The sequence below is a fragment of the Agelaius tricolor genome, unplaced genomic scaffold (genome assembly GCF_023055355.1).
Source record: "Agelaius tricolor isolate 1412-34295 unplaced genomic scaffold, bAgeTri1.0.p SCAF_10, whole genome shotgun sequence".
NCBI lineage: Eukaryota > Metazoa > Chordata > Aves > Passeriformes > Icteridae > Agelaius > Agelaius tricolor.
The window spans coordinates 356570-380002 of NW_027269270.1; the positions used below are offsets into that span (position 1 = coordinate 356570).

The window sequence follows — 23433 nt, forward strand, 5'->3', positions numbered from 1 at the left end:
CCCTTGGTCCTGGTGCTGCAGGTGAGGCTTTGGTGTCTCCTGCTTTGTTCAAGATGGGAGCAGTCCCAGGTTTTGCTTTTCCACCTCACTGCCAGCAGCTGCTGCTGTTTCTGTTCCCTGAGCTCGGCTCTGTGATCAGGCAGGTGCTAATAGTTCAGGAAGAGCTGGCTCTTCGGCCTGTTCTGTTCCTCCTGGGAAAGCAGAAGCGTGCACGATGAGAAAGACGCGAGTTAGCACGCTCTGTGTTCCTTCACGTTTCCTTTTTTATTGATCTTAGAGAGAAAGAGCTGACTTCAGGCGTGAGAGAAGCGGGTTGGGGGGCAGTGTTGCTGCAGGCAGAGTCCTGCCCTGATCGGGAGCACCTGAGGAGCCCGGGCAGGCTCCGCTGCTCGGCCATAGCTCGGGAACGAGCTGCAGGTGGAGCTGTAGGAGCTCGGGAGCAATGTTACACTCCAATAGCAATTAAAGCGGAATCCACAAAACATTCCTCCTCAAAATCGCGTTCCATGTGTACGTTTAGCCCTAGAAAGGGGGAAGGCAGGGTTTTTTAAGGGAGAAAATCCCCTTGGAGGAGGTGGAAGCGGGGTTACGGAAAGCGCGGGAGGCAGCCGGACTGCTCCGTGCATTCCTTCGAAACTGTTCCCTCCCTTGGCCGCGCCTTTGGGCTGCGAGAGGGCGATACGGAGAGCCCGGGCTCCATCCCGCTGCCCCCACCGGGGCGCTTCCCCCGTCGTCTGCCCCGCGCTGCCGCCGGGGGAGCGGGGCCGGAGCCGGGCGGGGCTGCACCGCCCCGGGCCCGCCCCTCTGGCAGCGCCGCGGGCGCGGAGCCCGCCCGGCCCCGGGAGCGGAGCCGCTCCTGCCGCGGGGCCATGGCCCTGCTCCCGCGGCGCTTCCTCTGCTTCGTCCTGGGTAAGTGCGGCCGCCGCGACACAACTTCCCCGGGGCCGCCGGGGCTCCCCGGGATTCCCCCCGGGCGCGGGCGGGCAGCCCCGGCCGCCTCCCCCGCGGTTTCACCGCTCTCCCTGAAGCACGGCGAGGCTCCCCCCTGGCTTCGCTGGCCACACAGCAGTAGGGAAATTAAAAGGAGAAATGATTCCAGGGCGCTTGGCCTCAGGAGCAGCGAGGCGGTGATGCTGTGGGACGCAGCCTGCCTTGTGGGGGATTCCCTGCTTGCTAGGTGAGGTGGACCGAGGCGAGTTCTGCCTCCTGTCCGCGCCTTTTGGTGCAAATGTTTAATTACTGCCTTTGGAGTCTGCCTTCCCTTTGTTGAGCCGCAGGGAAGAGGAGGTAGCCCGAGGTGCCCTTTCAAAGAGCTGAGGTTGGATGTTCTGGGGTTACCGGTGGTGGGGTTGGAAGCGCTGGCGTTGTGTGGTTGTTTCCATGGGATGCACCGTGCCTCGGTTTCTTTGCTGCTGCTGGCATTTCAGTGCAACAGGTAGAGATTTGTGCCGTGCTTGTCACCCGTGTACCCGCAGCAAAAGCTCGGAGGGGTGTTGGTGCTGTGGAAAAGTGTGTTTATTTAAGGTGCTCCAAAGGGAAACCGCATCCCCTCATCCTAGCGCTGATCTTCATAAAATCAAGTGCTCCTTGAGGCAGCACAAATTTCTCCTTCTTTCCCTTCCTTCCCCTGTGCCGGTTTTGTCCCCCGAGCCCCGGTGAATAATGCATTGAGCCGTGTTCACATAATGTGCTGATCTGTACCATGTAATTAACTATTTACTGCTCCTCAGCTGTGCGGGGCAGGAGCAGCCCGTGCCCTTGGACGAGGCACATTCCCCTGCTGGGTTGCAGGGAAAGGCTGCACGTTCCTGGCTGCAGAACCCTGCGCAGGGAGCACTAATTCCTCTCCTGCTAGCTAGGATTTCTCTCTGCTCTGCTCCCCAGCCCCTGTCTCCTTTCCCTGACTCTCCCTTCTCTTGGTCGCGGAGCTGTAACTTTGAAAGTACTCCAGGCTGCTCCTTTCCATCTGTCCAGTGGGCTCGGGAGCAGCGGGATGCTGCCTCTTGTGTGAGCCAGGTGCCCGGTGGCAGCTAACCTTGGCGCTGTGGATGTGTTTTTCACTGCCTTCTCCTCCTGGGATTTTGTATTTTGAGCACATTTAAGGAAAAGACCCAGCCTTTTTACACCTTTCTGCTTTTACAGTCAGGGCTGCACTGAAATTGCAAGTGGCAACTGAGTGCCCAGAAATCACGGTGATTTGCACCAAAAATGGAGGTGTTTTAAAATGAGATTTTTTTTTTTTTAAGGGAAGGGTATGAAAGAAAAACCTTTCTCTTAAAGCTCGAGCTTTAAGTAACTTCACCACTGGCTGCAGTCTTTAAAAAGCAATGGCAGGCAGGGAATCAGCCATCCTAAAAACCCCAGTCTCATTCAGCAGGCCAGGGATCCAGCTGTACCCCAAGGTAACCACTTCCATTAAGGCAAAATGAGGCATTTTCTGGATTTTGGCTGCAGCTTCCTGCAGAGGCTGCTCAGGGAGGAGGGGATGGGGCAGGCTCTTGCTGTTACTGGGGCAGTGATGATTGGCACCACACACAGCTCTGTGCTGTGGTTTGGTGTTTACGGGCAGTGCTTGGATTTCTTTTGGGTGTAGAGAACTATTACTGTGAGAGGTAAGAGGCACTTGCAGATAAGGTCAGTAAAACATTAATATCTTCTTGATTCCCTGCATCTTCTGTCTATGCTGTACAGCACTGTGTTTGTGTAGCCTGCAGATGCTTTCCTAAAAACAAAACTTCTGGGTACTGTGTATGACCTCTCCTGGAAAACAGGAATTAAAGTGCTTTGTGTCCTCTCTCAGCCCAAGCACACTCGGTAATGATTGCAGTTTGAGTGCCTCCTTTAGAAAAGCTAAAGCTCCCTTGAAACTCGAATTTAAGGCTGCTGCCTCTCTGAGAAAATCCTCCTCAATATTTACAGAGTGCCCTGGTAGAAATCCCTGACAATGAAGTAAAACATTGCTCCTCCTTTGAGACCATCTCTGGCATGGAGAGGACTCAGAACTTCCTATGCATCAAAAGAGAAGCGTGTGGACGGGGACAACAAAATTCCTCCCCCCTGTAATTCCTTGCAGTGCTCCTATAGGTGCCAATTGTTTTTCCTGCAGGATTTGGTGGCTGTGTGATGGGCTCAGGAAGCCTCTTGGTTTTGAGGAGCAGGGTTGCATTGATTAACCCTGAAACCGTGCTGAGTTTAAGAGCCGTGAAGCACCGGCCTCACAACCTCCCGTTCGTGCTGACCCGGGAGGCTGCGAGTAATGCAAATACAAATGCCATGGCCTGGCTGGAATGAAATGAGACCTCATAATGGCTAAAGATGGGCTTGGCATCTCTCACCTTTGCACGGGGCTGGAAATCCACCTTGGGGTTGTGGCAGAGTTGAGGGAGCTTTTGGAAAGCCGTGGCTGCGAATCTGGAGTTACTGCTCTGCTCTGGCGACTTTGTTCTGCCTCCCTGAGTGGATGCAGAGTCTGGCTCTGTCATTTTTTGGGGGAGGTTTGGGCCCCACACCCGTGGCTGTGGTCAGAGCCCCTCCCAGCACAGACCCTGCTCCAAGCAAGGACCGAAACCACCACTGGGCTGGAGCGAGAGGAGCATTAAAAGCCCATTAGAGGGGAAATGCAGCGTGTCAGCTCACTCAGATAGCTGAATGCCTTTTTCTCCTCTAAAATACGGTGGCTGGGGTTTGCCGGGTCAGTTCCTGCTGTGGGTGGGTGATTACCAGGGAATCTTCATCCCTGTCTGCCATTAAGCTGCCTGCAGAGCTGGCTGCTTTTAATCATCAAATCCACTAATGAAGCTGCTTCATGGTTTCAGTCTCTTGTCTCTGTGCTTTTAAAACGTGAGCTTTTGGGGATGTGAAAACAGAGAAGCAGCCCAGTGGGGAGGCAGGCAGCAGCTTGGGTGAAACCCCCCCGATTTCAGCCAAGGGTGACCCTCCTGGGCCTCCCTGTATCCCTCAGGAAACATTTGCAGGGAAAGCGGTAGTGCTGTGTGTGGGGGAGTTGCAGAGAGGTGCAAAATCTCCGTGTGCTCTTCAGCTGGAGGGGAGGAAAACCACATTGAGAAGTCTCTGTTGAAAACAAATGATTCTGGTGATTCCTGGGCTGCTCACGTGGCTCAGCAGCAGATTTCAGTCTGGAAACTCTGTGCTGAAAGTGTTCAGTGAAGCTGCTGTCGTGTGCAGCCTGTGATGGGTGCACCAAGGTGACAGTGAGGTTATTTTGCTTTTCTCCCTAACAGATTTTTATATTTACTCAATATGTGCTTCTTCATGAGAAATATGTTAGATTGCCCTGGCAGTGATTTTTTTATCTTGAAGGTAATTCAATTAAATGTTTGCTTGTCCCACGTAGCAGAAAATCTGTGTTTAACACACGTTGAAACCTGAACCAGCAGGATCACAGTGTGTTGTCTCCAAACCAATGCCAGGCACTTTTAACCTTGGTGTTGCTTTCCCCTGTTCTTATTTTAGCCTCAATCAACTGAAATAGCTGAAGGAAAAAATAATCCCGGGGGTGGAAGGAGAGTACATTTGCCTTTAGCACATTCCTGAGATCTGGAGTGTGGTGGCTGCTCCTTTCTCCCTGGCTTTGAGACCAGGGATCCGTGGCATCCATTGCTTTGTTGATGTTTTAAAAATAACTCTGAACCTTGCTCTAACGTTGGATTAAGATGTTGGTTTGGCAATGTTGGACACCACAGTCCTGCCTGGGAATGCAGGGGGTGTGTGGCTGGTTCCCTTCAGCCCCTGGATTTGGGGTGCACAGAATCCAGTGGGGATCCCTCCTTTCTTCCACCCCGCTCTTGTGAGCAGGGATTTGATGGTGGCCACGGCCAGAGATGATTTGCACTCAGGGTGGGTGAAGTCAGGGCTGTACAGACATTGCCAGTGCCTGTGTAAAGCCTGTGGTTTGCCTCCATTAATTCAATCAAGAAGAACTATTTTCCAAAAGACCCCGCTGTTCATCAAGGATATAATTATCTTTATAACTAACAGCTCATGGCACATTTTTCCCTCCCCTGATGTGCAGTCAGCCAGCAGTTGGGTTTCAGCATGCCTGGCTTTTGATTTCCTTTCTCCCTCCTCCCTTCTCGGCTGCTTTTGATTTTATTTTGTCTAGTGAGTGAATTGGGGTGGGTAAATAAAAGTATTTGTCATTCTGTCCTCTGCAGAATCAAGTCTAGGGGTATGTAAGAGAAATCCCATTCCTGGAAACGTGCTTGGCAGCCTCTGATGGATAACAAGGCTAAGACAGGTGGGAAACTGAGGCAAGGAGGGAAGGACCCTCATGCAGTTCCTTGGAGCAGCCTATTTCAGTGTATTTAGTAGTTGATATTATTTAACAGCAATGCTTTTTGACAAAAAGTCACCCAGCTAAGCAGGACTGCCCTGCACTGGGCTACACAGTACAAACCCTGATTTTGCATTTTTGTTTCAATCCCGTATTCTGCATCTTACAGGAGCTGTTACATGGAATCTTGCATGGATTGGAATTAAAATTATTTATTTTTATTATTATCTTTCCTTTGGGGATGGATTGGATGCTGTAGGTGCTCCATGAAATACTGGACCTGAAAGAGGAGTGACACAGTTCAGTGGTACCTCTGAGCCCCCCAAAAGCCCCCAGACAAGCTTTGCTTTCAGGCAGCTGGCTCCTACCTCAACTTCCAACTAATAATTCCCTGGCAGTTATTTTTAGGCAGTTTATTTTGTGCCCTCTTATAATGCTTGGAGTAGCTATAGAATGGCAACAAAAACTCAAGTATCCCCAACCTAGCAAAAAGAAAATGCCTACAAATCTTGCAAGTACCAGCTTGAGGGGTAAATCACTTCCTTCCTTTGCAGGCACAACAGGATTTGTGCCAAATTTAAAACCTGGGAGATCCTTGTGGGTTTCATGATGATGTTCAGCTGTATGCAAAATAGCTCATTAATGCTGGCTGGAGAAAGAAAAACCAGCTTTCTCTTTATTTTGCTTAGTGTAATAAAATGAAGGGAATAACCATTCCAGGAGCAGGGAGTTAATAAATCAGATGAAAGGCCTTTGGGTTGTGGGTGCACTTCCTCTTAATATAAAAGTGGTTTGTGGGGTGAGCCCCAGAGGGTTTTTCAGGCCCAGCACATCTTGTGCTGCATTCCCTCAGAGGTGGAAACCTTTGGCCCCTTTGGAAGTTTTCCACACAGCAGGTCCCTAACAGGGCCTGTCCCCAGCACCCTGAGCAGGGAGTGACTTTCTCTGCTGACTGTGGATCCAGTGTCCCCTGTCTCCCAAGCCAGCAGGATGTACTCCCACCATAGGCTGTATCTCTTCCCATTTCAAGTTTCCCCCCCCCCTCTCAGCTTGAGTGGCTTCTCCCCCATCCTGCTTTCCTGGAGTCCTGTTGTGGCTTTGTGGCAGTGAAGCTGTTGGACAGGCAGAATTGGGGATGAGCTCTCCATCTGCAGAGCTCCCAGGGGAGCTCCATCCAGCAGGGCTCTGTCCCTGTGTCCGTGCCCTGTTCAAGAAGGAGCTCTGTGCTTTCCTTCTGCTGCTCCATCTGCAGCCCCTGGAGCAGGGGGCAGGCAGGGAGGGGGATCCTCCTTTGGGGGTTTCCCAAGTGAGCCTTGGCAGAGAAATCCTGGGATCAGCCTTGCCAGAGATGGGCAGATCTCCCCCCAGCCTCCCAGCATCTGCTCTGCCTCCAGACTCCTCACTGTGTTGGAAAATCCCCACTCCCTTTCAGCACATAAACCCCCCCAAATCCCATGAATTCCCTTTTCATTCACATCCTGAGTGGCTGCCCTGGAGAAGGGAGTCCTGCAGGTTGAGGGACAGTGGCAGGAGCTGCCTGGTTTGGGGACCTCAGGATGCTCCTGAAGCTCCATGAGCAGATTGGGAATGGGATGATCCTTGCAGGTCTCTGCCTCCCCCATGGGCACCTGCAGGGCTGGGATCCCTTCATCCATCCCCATTCCCAGGCTGTGCTCAGCCCCTGGAGCTGCTGCTGGATCCCAGCTGGGCAGGGAGGAGGGACTTGAAAACTCCATTCCCTGTGCAAATCCCGAGGGGAAATAGCCCTGCCAGGGCTGGCAGCACGGGGCAGGTGGCTCTTGAGGAGGGCGCAGTGCTGGGCCAGCCCCCTGCTGTCCCCAGCCCCAGCACCTGCAGTTTTCTGTCCCATAAAAGGCATTCCAGCTGAACACCAGCTTAGTTTTTCCCTGTGAACCAAGGGCTGTTTCCAGGCTCTGAAGCCTCTGCTGAGCTGGTGCTGCCAGGAGCAGTCCCATTGGAAGGATGTGTTACAAACAGAGGGTACCAGACCCTTCCAGGTTTCTGCAGATGCTGGAAGGGCTATTTTTCCATTTTTGTGGCTGCAAACTGGGATGTTTTTCACACTCATCCTCTGCCTCCTGCCCCATGTCCTCTCCCCACCCTCCTGTGAATGTTTTATTCTGCAGCCAGGTCCAGACCACGAGGCATGTTCTGAATAAAGCAGCAAAACCACCACCTTGAAGAGGAGAGCAAAACAGCCTCTTTCCATCTGGGGCTTGTTGAGAGCACTGCTCATTTCACAGGGAAGCTCTGAGAATTTGGGAGAAGCCCAGGGGAACATACTGGGGTGTTTGTTCTCAGAGCCCAGAGCTTTGGTGGTGCCACGTGTGCCAGCCCTGCTGTCAGTGTCACTTGGCACTTACCTGCCATCTTTGGGCTTCAGCTTTTGGGTCAATATCTGCCTGTTTCCTTCCCTTTGCTATGAGGCCCTGAACAGTTTCCCCACAAAAATCCAGGCAGTCCAGCTGGATGTTCTGGTGAATTCCCTGCAGGTGTTGTCAGACAGTTTCATTGTTCACCCAGCACCACCAGGGGTACCTGCAGAAGTGCCTGGGAAAGGGGAACATCCCATGCTGCTGTGCCAGTCTGGAATCCCCAAATCTGTTCTCAGGCTTCACAGTCCTTCCTGTGGTGTTGGTTGCACATCCCAGCAAGAGAAGCCCAGGAATTCCTGGCACACTGAGGGGGGAAAGGTCAGAGAGCAAGGGATTGTGCAGAGGGGTGCTGATGTGAGGTGCAGGATGCTTCTGGCAGAGAAAGCTCAGGGATTTTTGCAGGTGAACCATCACTGAGACAGATGTGTGGGCTCACAGAGGGTGGTGTCCCCAAAGCTGTTTCTGGAGGGGTGGCCCCAAGCTCTTGGTCCAGGCTCCAGCTCTGAGATGTGCAGTAGGAGAGTCCAGTTGTCTTCCCTCTTCCTGAATTTTTTGTAACACTTCAGGACCAACACTGTTTTTCTGCTGAAATAAATGTGTGACAGGCTTTGTGCAGCTAACCCTCAGTAAGCTGAGTCCTGGTGGATGCTTGCTGGGACTCTCCAGGACATCAATCCCAGGGCAATCATGAGGATCTGGGATGCCTGCAGAAGCCATCCCCTCAATCACCTCCTCACCACTGCTCTCCAGGTGTTTCCTGTGAGGAGCAAACCAAGGGTCCTTAATGTTGCATCTTTTACCAGGCAATCAGGGATTCTCTCAGCAGGGAAGGTTGTTCATCAACAATTCTCCTGAAAGGAGAAGAGGGAATGGCTTCCCATTGCCAGAGGGCAGGGTTGGATGGGATATTGGGAAGGAATTCTTCCCTGGGAGGATGGGCAGAGTCCTGGATCCCTGGAAGTGCCCAAGGCCAGCTTGGATGGGGCTTGGAGCGACCTGGGATAGGGGAAGGTGTCCCTGCCCATGGCAGGGGTGGCACTGGATAAACTTGAAGGTCCTTTCCAACCCAAACCATTCCAGAGTTCTCTGAGTCCCCATGTCCCTGTGGCACCTAAAGACCAAGCTGGGCTGTGGAGGTGCTGCATGGCTGCAGTGGGATGCTCCCAGAGGAGCACTGCATTCCTGCAGCTCTCAATGCCATTGTTCCTGAGGGAATGGCAGTGATGGCGCCCAGGAGAGGGGAGGCAGCTCAGCCTTGCTCCAGTTGAGTTGTGGAGCTCAGTTCTTCAGCAGCTCCTTGCAGCCTTCCCAGATGGATGCTGCAGAGTGCAGGGCTGTGACTGCTCTGGAGCTGAGTTATTTACAGCTCACTGCAGCTGACTTACACCATCTCCATCAGCAGGGCTGAGGGCAGAAGGAAACCTTCTGGAAGGAGAGACAGGAGATACAAAAATCCCTCCCTGCTTTTTTTCCTCTCCTGTTGTTACAAACCCTGAGCCTGACGTCTGCAGTGGGGTTGGAGGAAAATCTGTGAAGCAGCAGGGATCTGTGGGGTGAGGTGGGCAGGAGCTTCTCACTTTGACCTTAATTTGTGCAGTTCCAGCTAAAGTCAGTTCTCCTGGTCAACTGGAAACAAAAGAGCTTTTCTGCCTCGCCGTGCCCAGCTCCATCCTCACAGCACTGACACAACGGGCCCTGCTGGGCCTGAAACAAAAGAGCCCTTCACCATGTCCAGAATCCAGTGTCCTCGCAAAAGGTCACAGGCTGATGGCTCTGCTTTCCCTAGCCCCTGGGGCCAAGGGCTTTGGGTAGGTGTGGGAGATGCAGTGGGAGAGGCACCTTCAGGAGCAGGTCCTGCTGGGGCAGGCAGGGACAGCAAGGAGCTCCCCTGCCTCTGAAGGAGCTCCAGAGCTGCATCTTCTGAGCTGCTGGGATTAGCAAGTGCTTAAAGCTCCCCAGGGTTTGGTTTTCACTTGGTTTGGGTTGGTTTTTGTTTTAATGGTAGGGTGATTTTCATGCTGGCTACCAGCTATGTGTGGCTTGCTGCTTCTTGCAGCCAGGTTGTGGTTGCTTCCTCCCCATGGTTTATTCAGTGTTTCTCCTCCCTCCACTCAAGGTTAAGGTGTTTTTGCTGAATTTCCTCAAGTGGCTTTGTCTTCCTCAATTTCTCTCTGTGCTTTGCATGTCTCACTCACTCCTTCCTGCTCTATTTCCTCCTGTGCTCCTCAATCCCCTTGGCTGCTCATCTTTCTGCTTCTTAATCCCTTCTCCTCCCTGCTCTCCCTTGTCCTTTTGCTGTGCTCTGCTCTGCACCTGACACATTCCCCAGCAGCATTTCCTCTGCAAGCTGCTTGTCCAGACAACTGATGGCTGTGATATTTACATGTCCTTCACAGCCCAGTGCACGGATGTCACCGAGGGGTGACCCCTGGGGTGGCTCCTGAGCCTCCCTGGGACACTGGTGCTCACTCAGCCTTCACTTGGCTCATCCAGATTGGAAGGGATGGGAAGGGGAGAAAAACCTCCTGGCCATCAATCATCCTTCAGCCTGCCTGGAACTGAGGTTTGCAGTCTGTAAATCATTTTACATTTACCTCATGTAAATTTGTTTCCTTCTTCATCTTCTTGTTCATCCTTTTCTGCTTCTTCTTCTGCTTCTTTTTTTTCTTCTTCTTTTTCATCTTCTTCTGCTTCTGCTTTTTCTGCTTCTTCTTCTTTTCTTCTTTTTCTTTTCTTCTTTTTTTTTCTTCTTTTTCTTCTTTTTCTTTTCTACTTCTTCTTCTTCTGCTTCTTCTTCTTCTGCTTCTTCTTCTTTTTCTTCTTCTTTTTCATATTCTTCTGCTTCTTCTGCTTTTTTTTCTTCTTCTTCTGCTTCTGCTTTTTCTGATTTTTCTTTTTATTTTTCTTTTTTTCTTCTTTTTCTTTTCTTCTTCTTTTTCATATTCTTCTGCTTCTTTTTTTCTTCTTCTGCTTTTTCTGATTTCTTTTTCTTCTTCTTTTTCTTCTTTTTCTTCTTTTTCTTCTTTTTCTTCTTCTTCTGCTTCTTCTTCTTCTTCTTCTTTCTGCTGCTTCTTCTTTCTTCTTCTTTCTGCTTCTTCTTCTTCTTCTTCCTCTGCTGCTTCTTCTGCTTCTTCTTCTTCTTCTCTTGGTGCTTTGCTTCAGCATGTCAAGCCCTCCCATTTGGGAGCAGGGCTTATCCCTGGCTGAGGCTGTGCTCTTGGCTGGTATCAGCTAGGCAGAGCTTGAGATTTTGATAAACTTGGTTTTATTATTGCAGCAGTGAGGGTTTCATGCTCTTGAACTTCTCTTGGCTCAGTAAGTCCCATGGTTTTATCTCAAGTCAGGCCAAAGTGGCTGCTGCTGTCAGAGGCAGTGTGGGAGCCTTGCACCCATCCAGGAACATCAGCCAAGGCTCTGGGGGCCCTTCCACCCAAATTCCCACCAGCTTCTGACTTCCCACCCATTGCCATAGGATGCTCCAAGGATTTTGGAGGCTGCAGAGGGATGGTGTCCCATGGTGATGTCCCTTGGCCACTAAATAAGCAGCTCAGCTCTGTTGTTTTAAAAAAATCAGATAAAAATAAAGCACAGAGTTATTCACACGTAGCAAAAAATAGATCTGGTATGTGGTGCCTGCCTGCAGTGCACTCCAGGAGCTGCAAAGGCACTAGCTGGCACTTTGGCACCAAGGGAAAGCTATTATTTATAGCCAGGCTCACTAAACCATTCCCCCAAAGGGTTTTTTTCCCTTCCCTTTGTAGCATCACTGTCCTTTCCCTTTCCCCTCACCAGCAGCATTGCAGTGATTGTGCATGAGGCTGCAAGCAGCACCTTTTTTGTCCCCTTTTTAAAGCAGTTGCAGGGACACATTCCCAGGAAGGAATTCAATCAGCACTGGGCAGCCAGGGGTGGATTTGATGCATTTCCCTGTGTCTGTCCCTGTGCTCCATCAGAGGTGGATGTTTGTTCCCAAGTGTGGCACTGTGCAGGTCATTTTTCAGGGCTCAGCAGCAGGGTTCTCTTATTCCCCAGCTTCCCCACACCCTTACTTGTGTTTTAAGCCCAAAACCTGGACATTTGAAGTCCAAAGGCATTTTGGGTGATCAGGAGAGAATAAATCCACATCCTTACTGATTTATGAGCTGCCCAGCATGTCTTGAATAACTGATTTATCAGCACCAGGCACTTGGGAGGGTGCAGGTTGCACCCTCACCCAGCCCTCACCCAGGGCTGAGAGGAGGGGAACAAACCTGGGAGGAGGAAGAGGAGGTTTTGGAGAGCTGGGGTTGCTCAGGTGGCAGCAGGGCTTTGGCAGGTGCCTCTGTGTGAGGACAGGGGCTGTGCTGGGGCTGGTGATGCCCTGTGAAGGCTGACCTGGAACAGAGGCCAGACAGAGTTAAAGAATAAAGGAGGGATTTATTAAAAGGCCTCACTCAATGGATCCACCTTGGGCAGCACAAGAGCCCAGCCCAGGTGAATCCAAAATGGTCAGAAAATGCATGACTGGTCACAGGGTCTCTCACTTTTATAAGTTCTGCTCCATTTGCATATTGGAGTTAATTGTCCTGTTATAGCTTTAGCCCATTAAGTCCCGTCCTTCTTGTTTTTCTCTCTTTATTCTGCCATTGTTTGTGCTCTTGGGCCTGAGACTTGGATCATTTGTCCTTGGTCCCCAGCTAGAGCAGGAATTGTTCTGTCTCCCTGCTCTGTGCACAGAGCTCACCATGCCTTAATATGAAGCCCAGACCCACACACTAAAGCAGCACAGAATGTGAAAAACAGAAAAGCTCAAACCTGAGCAGCCTGTGGGCCCAGCAGAGCTGACAGCCCTCCTGTCTTGCAGCCCAGCACTTCATCGCGGCCACGGCGTGCCAGGAGGCCGACTACGGCGCCATGATCCGCCACTACTGCCTCAAGGACTTCCAGCACAGCATGGAAGGCATCGGCCAGCGCCTCTGGTGCGACTGGGACGAGACCGTGGGGTAAGTGAGCCCCCTCTGCTCCTCCCTCTGCCATTCTGAGCTTTGTCTAGCGGGGGAGCACCCTGATGTCACTGCTTGGCTGCTGCTGCTGCCCTGCCTCTGGCCCTGCTGGGTCCCCAGGGGGTTTCTCCAGCCTGGTCACACCTGGAGGGTTTGGAGGGGGGAGCAGGGGATGTTGTGTGCCCAGGCTTTGGAGGGGTTTTTGGCACTGTCTCCTGTGTGTGCTGGGTGAGGTGGGTCAGGAATGCCAGAGCAGCCAGGCCTGGGGGTGCTGATCATTGGGTGCTGATCACCTCTGTCCTGCTTGATCTCTTCATTAGTAATGTGGGTGATGGGACTGAGGGTAACCCCAGCACCTCAGGTGACACCAAGCCAGGAGGGTTGTCCTGCTGCCCACAGGGACCCCAGCAAGCTGGGGACCTCCTGAAGTTCAGCAAAGTCCTGCACCTGAGGAGGAGCAGCCCCAGGCACCAGGATGGGCTGGAGCTGCCCAGAGAGAAACCAGTGTCTTGGTTTGAAAGGACAGGTGTCTGCTAAGGAAGGCAGGAGCCTCTCTTGAAATGGAAAATGCAAACCTCCTCCCTCTGAATATTATAATTTTGGAATTAAGGGGGGCTCTCAGGCAAAGATATGGGAATAGGAATAACAGTTCTTTCCTAGGAAAAATAAAAATAAGTAACAATGCAGTAAGACAAAACGACACTGCCAGAGTCAGAACAGGAGCTGACCCCCTGTGTGTCAGGGTGGTGGCACAGTCCCATCCCATGGTGGCTCAGCCCTCCTGCAGTGCCAGCTGTGGTTCTGCTGGAGCAGGGATCCTGCACAAGGGGGGAGTTTTCCTCTGAAGCTCCAGGGGTGCTGGAGATGGGCCTGGTGTCCCTCTGGGAATGCAGTGGAGAAGAAAGCTGCTCCTCTGGGAATGCACTGGGCAAAGGCTGCTGTGGTGTTCCCAGAGTCAGATTGTATCCAGGCAGGAATGCTTGGCTCCTCCCCTGGGCAGAGCATCTCCCAGTGGGATGATGGAATTTGATCAGCCATGCAGGGACACTCAGTGGCCATGAACAGAAGAGATCTCCTGGAGGGAGGATGGGTTGTGGAAGAGATCAAGAAAACCCATGAACAGAAGAGACCTGCCCCACCTCTGACAGATACAGAATAGAATACACAGCCCCAGCCACACCTTGCATTTCCAACCAAAAACAACCAGAAAGGGACCTGGGGGTTCTGGTGGGCACCAGGTTGAACCTGAGCCAGGAAAGTGTCCTGGTGGGAAAGCATGGGCAGAAACTGAGGCATGGGAGGTCCCCTCTGGATACCAGGAAATGTGTTTTCACTGTGAGGGTGGCCAAACTCTGGCACAGATCTCCTGGGGGAGGGATGTGGAATCTCCATCCTTGGAGATACTAAAAACCAGCTGAACATGGTCATGTGCAGCCAGCAGTCGGTGGCCCTGTGTGAGCAGGGGAGTTTGGACAAGGTGAAGTGGATCTCCAGAGGTCCTCTCCAGCCTCAGCCATTCTGGGTTAAAGGGTTTTCAGGGAGGGTTTGGAAGTCAGGGTGGTGACCATGCTCCACCACACAGCAGTGGAGCTCCAGTAGGAGAAGAGCATGGCCCTGCAGTGTGCTGGAAATCGATGGGTTAATGAAGAGGCAGATTGGGATCCCCATCATGAGGGCTCACAGCTTGATGGACATATTTTCCAGGAGGCTTTTCAGTTTTGCTCAGCACTCTGCTTCTCCAGACAGTTCAAAACCCCCTGAGTCAATGTGAAAACCCCATAACCCACCGAGATGTCCTCAGAGCCTGGCTGTGAGAAAATCCCAAACTGTCCCACCAGAGCTGCTGGCTCAGCCCCTGCTTCCACAAGTGTGTTGATTTTCCCAAGCAACTAGAGGGAGAGGCTGCAGTGGTATGGCAGTGGCAGCAGCCTGCTCAGCCTCCTGTTTGTAATCAGTGTCAGGGAGTCAGCTGGGATTTATCACTTGGGAGCAGAGGAGATGCAGCCCTGCTTCCCTGGTGGAATGCTTGGGAGCATCTCTGTGGGATGAGGAGGGTGGAAAGGGACACCCCACACATGCACTGTAGGGATTTGTTGGTTTTTTGGGGGAATTTCCTTTGGGTTTGGTTTTATTTTTATTGCAAACAGTGATTTATTTGGATAAGCTCTTTCCTATTTATAGTCAGCAGAGCTGAATCTTTTGGTACCACCATGGTGTAGATCTGCTGTGATGGTTTTGATAGAAGCTCAAAGACTGGTCAGGGGTGGCTGTGTGTTGGTGGGAGGGCTTGAGGGAATAACTTCCCTCTTTCCCCCTTCTGCTGACTTTCCATCTTGTGCCTTTCCACGGCCTTTCCCTGGGAAAATGAAGTGGCAGAACAAAAATGAGCTCATGTGACAGCAGCAGGGATGGGGGTCAGCTGGAGACAGGGAGCAGACGGTGCTGTGTGCCATGAGTGGTTTGCACAAAAATTAAGAGGTTTGGTGAGATTTCTGTGGTTTCCTGCTTTGTGGCCCTTTCTTCAGGGTGAAATCAAAACCTACACACGTTTGTGTATCCCTCAAAGGTTGGACTTGAAGATCTTGGAGGTCTTTTCCAACCTTGATGATTCTGTTCTATGATTCTAAACATACTATTGGGTTTTCCTTCCCCTTGATCCGTGGCAGAATGGAGGGGAAGAAAAGAGAGCTGGAAGCCTGTGGGAGGTTTCTGGTCTTGAGAAGCCTCATCTGGTGCTCAGAAATGCCCAGGGCTGCTGATGTTGTTGCAGCCTTGACCATCTTGTTCTTTATCTCACACTGTCCTGTTTGTCTCCTAAAGAGCTTCAGCTGAACTCCTTACCCTTGAGGCACTTGGAGGAAATGTTGATAAGCTTGCAGGCTTTAATTTGATTGCCTGAGTCCATTTGCTCCGTGCAAACACATGGCTCAGGGTTATTTGAGAGATGACATTCCTCTGATCCTCTTGTGCCCTGAGGACAGTGGAAAGATTGGGCAGAAATAGTTCAGTTACTGCAGTAAATCAGCTGCAAGGATGTGGGGTTTGGGTGGGCTCAACACCTTGCTCCCTGGATGTGTGTGGGAATCATCATCCCCTTTTTGGGGAAAGAGAAGGTGTCCCAGCAGGAGTGGGACACAGCTGGCTGGTCACCCCTCTGGCCCTAGGGGAAGGATTTTGTGTTCCACCAGGTGTGAGACAAAGAAATGGAAATGAAACACCTGCCTAGAGCCTGTTCTCTCCAGATCTTCCCCCAAACCAGGGCATTTCAGTGCTTGAAACCTGTCTGAAACGAGGAGGAGTGTTGGGAGGTTCTGCCTCTGTACCACCAGCAGCATCATGTTGGGATGATTCCCTGGATGCAGCATTTAGCAGGGAAATGCTCCTAAGCTCTATCATTCCTGCTCAGTTGAGGATGGGAACATCTTGACACACGGAGAGAGACTCTAAAACTCAAGGACAGGATGAGTTTTAAAGTGGATATGCTTTTATTTGGCATGGGGATATCTCCACAAAGCCATGCCCGCCCTCTGTTCACTCAGGTTTTCTTTTATCCCCTAGAATGTTGCATCTGCACCAAGGTTCACAGTAAATAATTTCCTGGCTCCCCTCCCTCTCTGTTTCGTATGCCAATCAGCTTATCAGTTGTCTCTGGTGGTCCTAGGGGATGAAGTAAAGTTGTCTTCCTCAGGGCTGACATTCTGACCCTGCTGCCTTGCACATGCTTACTGATCTTTTGGCCACTGTCCAAGGCAGGAGATTCATCCAGATTCATCTGGTTTCAGGGGCCTAAGGAGCCTCATTATTTCTGCATCCTTGCATTCTGTATCCTGTTCTTGATAAACATCCTTCCCCTTATCAGGCATCATTGCATTCTCCTTGCTGTTTTGCACATATTCCTTTCCTTGGATGCAGCAAATATTAAGCAATGTCCATCATTTATGTGCCTATTCCTAATCAATACCTTCTAATTTCTGTGATTAATATAGATATCCTCTAGTTTCTCACCCCATATTTCAATCTGGGTAAATGAATTGTCTCAGCAGAGTCTGTAATTGTGGGTCACTGGTCCTCTTTATAGGCAGCAGATGCTGCTCTGTGGTTGGGTTTAGTAGTTGGTGTGTAGGTTAAACAACTGAGTTAACAGAGAAGAAATTGATAAAACAAAGAAAGTAAAGAAGTTTTCTCCCTATCAGATACAAAGTTTAGCACATGAACTGCTTTGTCTAATCTTACCTGGGGGGTTTCTCCTTAGGCTGCTCCCACCTCGCCCTCAGAGGCATCAGCTGAGCTCCTGCACCACTGCTCCTGTCCTGATGCAGCCAAGGGCTCTCCCTGGAGCAGAGCGTTGGGTGAGCTTGGGTTGGGCCATGGGGACAAGCACCAACTCTCTGGGAAGGTTTGTCTATCCCCCTTGAGCTCTGCTGGCTTTCTCAGTGTTGCTTATTTAGGGAAAACAGGTGGATTTTGATATTCAAGTTCTTCTCACGGACTGAGGGAACTTGGGTGAGCTGTTGCCCACTTGGCTGCCCTGGGACTCAAAAGCCAGACCGGAGCTGCATCTCGGGATCTTTGGTGGCTGAGCTTTGGCCAGGAGTTCAGCTGTGCCCGGTGAATTATCCCAAAATCAGCTTGGCTATTTTAACTGCAGCTCCAGCTCCAAGGGCTGGGCCAGGGGGATTAGCTGTGGTCTCCCTGGAGGCAGCTATTTCAGGGATGTGGAGCCCGGGGCTGCCCCTGCCCACCCCGAGTGCGTCAGCAGGCGCTGATGACTTGGGGATATTTGTCCTGCTGGGTTCTGCCTGCAGGGCCCTGGCCAGGGAATGGATTTGCAGAAGGGTTTGTGCACAGGGCGATGCTCAGGGTGCTGAGTGCTGCCACAGCTGTGGGTGTCACTCCAGCCCAGCCAGGCATCTTCATCCCAAATATATCCAGGCTGTGGCATTCCTGAAAATCTCCATGGAATGCTTTCCCCTGGAGCTGCAGGAAGGAGCTCACCAGGGGGATCATGGTGCTGCTCTGACAGCTGCAGCTAGGGATGGAGCTGCTCTCCCAGCTGGCAGCACACTCACACTCTGTCTTCAAGTTATTTGTCCATTATTTCCAGAAAAGAGATTGATCCATTCTCTTATTATCTCATTATCTGCTTATTTATCTTCAGCTTGCCAGGTCCCTTCTGGATACCCCTTTAGCCTGGCCCCAGGCTCACCCTGCAGCCTTGCAGAGGAGGAAATCAATGTTTTCTTTTAATTTGCAAAACAAAAGTGAAGCCTTGTGGTGTTTTCTTTTTTCCCTTCTGAAGCAAGGAATTGAGGAAGGATAGGAAATACTGGGATACTCATGGTTAAAAAAACCCCAAAGCTGTCAATCCTGTGAACCCCAGTCCAGTGCAACACCATCCACATCCAAGTGCTGTCAAGGAATAAAATGCCAGAGCCAATTCCAGCCTTGGCTGCAGAGATAAAAAGCCCCAGAGGAATTCCTTAGGATTTATAGCAGTATAAGCATTCAGATGCCATCAAACCCTAAATCATTCTTTGACTGCTTCCCAGCAGTGGCCCAGCCCCATCCCCATCCTGCCTGCAGCCCTTCATCCCCACACAGTCCAGCCACAGCATCCTTTAAAGCCAAACCATTTCCATGGTGACAGTGACAACAGTTGTAACTGCAGTTCACTTTGGGTAGGGAGAAAATATTCCAAAGCACAGCCAAGATTTTCAGGGCCAGGTGTCTGTCTCCTGGCAGTGCTGGGATTGTTTGGGAAAACCTGCCCTCCTCCCAGTGCTATCCTACAGTGGCTCCTTCATATTTTTGTGGAGGAGATGGTGTTTGGGAGATAGAGGCGTGCAAATGAGCTGTGGGCTTGTCTGAAAGCCAGAGGCTTGACTCCAAGCTTGCTACAGGCAGAATGGAAGCTTGGAGCAAAGTTCATTAGGGAGCCTCTCCTGCTGAGTCAGGAGATGCAGAAAGGACCCCCTGGCTTCCTCAATTTCCTGGGGTGGGGTCTGGGTGTGGCTGCATCCAATTATTCCCTACATAGCACAGGTAGTTATTTACATTGTCCTGTTTATTGAAACGAAATTGAAGCAAAGCTGTTAAAATGAGCAAAATAATTGTTGTGAAACTGATGTCACAGTTCCCCTCCGTGGGAACTTTCACAAACAGGGTAAAGTTCAAGCTGCTTTACCCCCACGGAGGCAGAGCATCCTCTCTCCAGAGAGTTTAACTCTGTGCCTGAGGCTCATCCTTGCAGCCTTGGCTCAGCTCTGCCCTGCTCAGCGTGGTGGGTGTGGGGAGAACACGGCATTCTGGGCTGGGCTGGGGGGCAGGAAAACAACCCCCCCTCCCTGAGGGATTTCAGCAGAGCCCAGGCTGAATTCCCAGTGGGAGCAGGCTGGCCTGGTGCTGTCACAGTAACGTGGCCCTGCCCGTGAGAAGAGAGAGCAGCAGATGCTGTTGTGGACAGGCAGTGGGACACGTTCAGCAGTGCCAGGGAAGAGCACACCCAGGCCCAGGCAGCAGCACTGCTGCTCTCCAGGGGGATCCTGATCCTGTCTGACAGGGCAGCCTGGATCTGGGGTTAACCCTGGGTACCCCTTCCCAGCCCACTGCTGCTCTCCAGGGGGATCCTGATCCTGTCTGACAGGGCAGCCTGGATCTGGGGTTAACCCTGGATACCCCTTCCCAGCCCACTGCTGCTCTCCAGAGGGATCCTGATCCTGTCTGACAGGGCCCTGTGAGCAGCCTGGATCTGGGGTTAACCCTGGGTACCCCTTCCCAGCCCACTGCTGCTCTCCAGAGGGATCCTGATCCTGTCTGACAGGGCAGCCTGGATCTGAGGTTAACCCTGGGTACCCCTTCCCAGCCCACTGCTGCTCTCCAGAGGGATCCTGATCCTGTCTGACAGGGCAGCCTGGATCTGGGGTTAACCCTGGGTACCCCTTCCCAGCCCACTGCTGCTCTCCAGAGGGATCCTGATCCTGTCTGACAGGGCACTGTGAGCAGCCTGGATCTGGGGTTAACCCTGGCTGTCCCTTCCCAGCCCATGGATCCCCTCTGTTGGTGTCTGCTGTGGCAGGAGACGGTCCCCAGTGCCCTGTGACTGGTGCATTTGGGATGGACAGGAGATGATGGAGTCTCACAGGGCTGTTTGGGGGGGTCTGTGAGATGCAGGGGGATAAATGAGAGCACTTGGCCATAGGTGAGAGCTCAGCTTTGTTTTTAGCTGTTCCTGGAGAGCAGTGCCATGGTCAGGTGTGCTCTGTGTACCAAGGGCAGAAATGAGCTCCTGAGGAGCACCAGCCTTGCCCTCCCCTGGCCAAGAGCTCAGCACCCCTCAGAGTCACCTCTGCACTGGCACCTGTTCCTGAAAACAGCTTCTTTTCCCTCTGGGACCTCCCCAGTCACTCCCCACTGGCCTCAGGGGCGTGCGGGGCCAGAGGGTGAGAGATGCCACCCTGCTCCTGCTGAAGGTGCCAGCTGGAGCAGGGGGCTCTAATGAAAACAGCAAAAACAGAAGGGACAAGAGACTTAGGGTGTGTTAAGCCACCATTAAGGTGGAGGGACCCCCCATGGCCACCTCCTTGTCCCTCCATGCTGCTGGTGGGGCTGTGGCTGCCCAGCCCCTCTCCTCAGCTCCAACCTCACATGCTGGAATACACTGCTGCCTCCTGGAAAGGACAGTGCCAGTTTATCCTTCCATTCGTGCCCCTGCTGGACTCTGGTTCCTTGCATGTCTCACATGCACTGATGGGAGCAGTGATTTATCCCCATGGAAGTGCAGTTGGAGCCAGGGAAGAGCTAAGCCAGCTGCACTATGGCCCTTCAGCTTTAAAAATAGCTTTTATTTGCCTGTTAACGCTTTCCCTCTGGTTCCTGAAGTTGCTGCAGCTCCTGAGATCTCCTAAGGATGCTGAAGAACGGGAAATGGTAATTCTGCACACTGGGATGCTGAGCAGAAGCTGCTTTTAGCAGCTGCAGGCCCTGTTAATTAAATCTCTGGCTGTGTGGGCACAGCCTGCCCCCAAAATATTTCTTTCCCCCAGGCAGGTTTTTAATTGGAGAGTTGGGGTTTGCTTTGCTTTGCTGCTCTAGGATTAGACGTGACTAATTGGGATGAGGAGGGGAAATTGTATCTGGGTTTTTATGCGTGGCCAGTTCTAAAGCAGGGGAGATTTAGCTGTCAATTTTAAACAGGGAGGGTTTGGATGTAATTTTTAAACAGGGGGGGTTTGCTGTCATTTTTGAAGCAGGGAGGGTTTAGCTGTCATTCCAGAGCATGGCTGGATGGTCTGACACAGGGACAGTGGCTCTGGCTCAGGGCTGCTCCTGCTTTTCCAGGTATTTTTAAAGAAATGGAAAAATGGACTTGCTGGTCACAGAGGGGTGGGATGGGCTGTGGGCCTGCCCTGCTGGTTTCTGTGCAATCTCCCCAGTTTTAGGCAAATTAAAGGAGATTTTTGAGTAGATTCAATGTACTTATTTCTATCCCCCTTTGGACTGAGCTCACACAAGCTGGAGGATGGTTCTCTGAAGGCCAAGTTGGGACAAGTTTCCTGAAGTCTGCTTAAAATGTGGGTCTGGCCTGTATTTTCTAATAGCACCAGTTCAGTCAGGAAATTCTGCAAAATTTAACACAAACCAAACAAAAAACCTCCAAACTTGCTTCTTGGTATTTCTGTAAATACTATTTCTGTTTTCATTTCCTTCTGTAAATTAAACCACCACCACCAGCACCACTATGTCATTTCATAAATGAAAACTGCTTTTAGCTGTGATTGAGCACTTAAAAGTTGCCATCAGATGTGGGAATTTAAAATACCCTGCAACCTTTTTACCTCTCCAGCTATGAACTCAAAACCCCATATATTTTTATAGGTTGCATAAATTTTCAAAAATCCGCTACATATTTTTATGGGCCTAGGTATATCCAGCTGCAAACTCAAAAAATGGCTAAAAATTTAAGAACTCAAATCTGTAGTAGAATCTCAGGTAACAGAATTTCTGTAACAGAATATAATGTATTGTACAGGGAGGGATATATTATATGCCAAAGCATATAATATATCCCTCCCTGTACAATACATATTATATATACAATATATATGTATAATATATACAATACATACTATATATAGTATATATTGTATATTTTATACATATATATTGTATATATGTAGTATATAATGTATATATATACTGTATATTCTATATAAAATATATACAATATATTTTATATATATTATATACAATATACAATATACATTATATATTACAATATGTAATACAATATATATAATATATGCAATTTATACTATATATAATACATATATACTCTATATACTGTATATAGTATATATATACTATAGTGTATATATATACTATATATACTATACTATATATATTATATATATAGTCCATATAATTGTATATATATGTACTATATATATAGTACATATATATACATATATAGTGTATATATATATGATACATATACATCATATATGTATTATATAATATATATTATATATATATTATATATGATATATTCCATTCTATTTTCATTATAAATTACATAGTATTTATTTTGTATTTTATATACACTGCATATAATGTATATAATATATACAATGCATATATTATATATATAGTATATATATGGTATATATATATAGTATATATAGTATATATACTGCATATATATATATATATAATATATATATTATATATATATATATATATATATATATATGAGATAGTCTATGCTATGCTATGCTATGCTATTCTACTCATTATAAATTACCTAGTATGTATTTTGTATTTTATATACACTGCATATAATGGATACAGTACTGGATATTGCACGGGGGGGAGGGTGGCGTGGCCGTGGCCGGGCGCTGGTGGCGGTGCCACCGCGGTGCCAGCCGGTGTCCCCGTGTTTTGCAGCACCTACGGGGAGCTCACCAACTGCACGGCGCTGATCGCCGAGAAGCTCGACTGCTACTGGCCCAACCGGCTGGTGGACGAGTTCTTCGTGGCCGTGCACCGGCAATACTTCAGGAACTGCTCGCCGTCGGGCCGGGCGCTGCACGACCCCCCGAACGGCGTGCTGTGTCCCTTCATCGTGCTGCCCGTGCTGGTCACCCTGCTGATGACAGCGCTCGTCGTGTGGCGGAGCAAACGCAGCGAGGGCATCGTGTAGGGGCGCGGGGAGGGACGGGCGGGTGTTCCCTGGAGTTTGGGAAGATCTGCCGGAGGGTACCGAGCCCCGGAGGCAGGGACAGCGTGGACACCGCTCCTCCTCCGCCCGTGTGCCCGCTGGTTTCCGAATAAATGGCATTTCAGCGGTGGGTGTTGGGCCGAGCGGGGACTCCGCGGGGCTCCTCCCGCACCGGCTCCGCTCCGCCTCTCCCAGCCGCTTCCATCGTGTGCCAGCAGGGCAATTGTAAAGGGAAAGAAAACCCCAGAGGGGTGTGGGGAGTTGAAATCCTGCCAGCGGGTCTGGGTGAGCCTGGTCATCCTCGGCTTCCTCTCTGTCCTGTTCTGGGTTCCCTCCCCCCACGGGAAAGGCATCTTCTCCCCCAGCCCCCCGCACAAGGACTGGGTTTGCCTGGGAGCTGGGGAACAACGCGGAGAAGTCGGTGGTGGGAGCGGGTGGTGCCCTGGGGCTACTAACAAGGAACGGGAATAAGGTGCTTTTCCTACCTAAATAAATAAATAAATACCTGAATAAACCAGGTGCCTGTCTCTGTGAAGGCTGAGTTGA

The 23433-nt window shown here is 50.6% G+C and overlaps 1 protein-coding gene across 1 annotated transcript; it reads left to right on the top strand.

The window, feature by feature from the left end:
• The first annotated feature begins 516 nt into the window (after positions 1-516).
• RAMP1 (receptor activity modifying protein 1) lies at positions 517-23404 on the top strand. The gene is made up of 3 exons (XM_071434308.1): positions 517-909; positions 12533-12671; positions 22614-23404. Exons 1-3 carry the CDS (start codon positions 870-872, stop codon positions 22867-22869), a joined length of 435 nt encoding a protein of 144 aa, XP_071290409.1. The 5' UTR covers positions 517-869; the 3' UTR covers positions 22870-23404.
• The last annotated feature ends 29 nt before the right edge of the window (positions 23405-23433 follow it).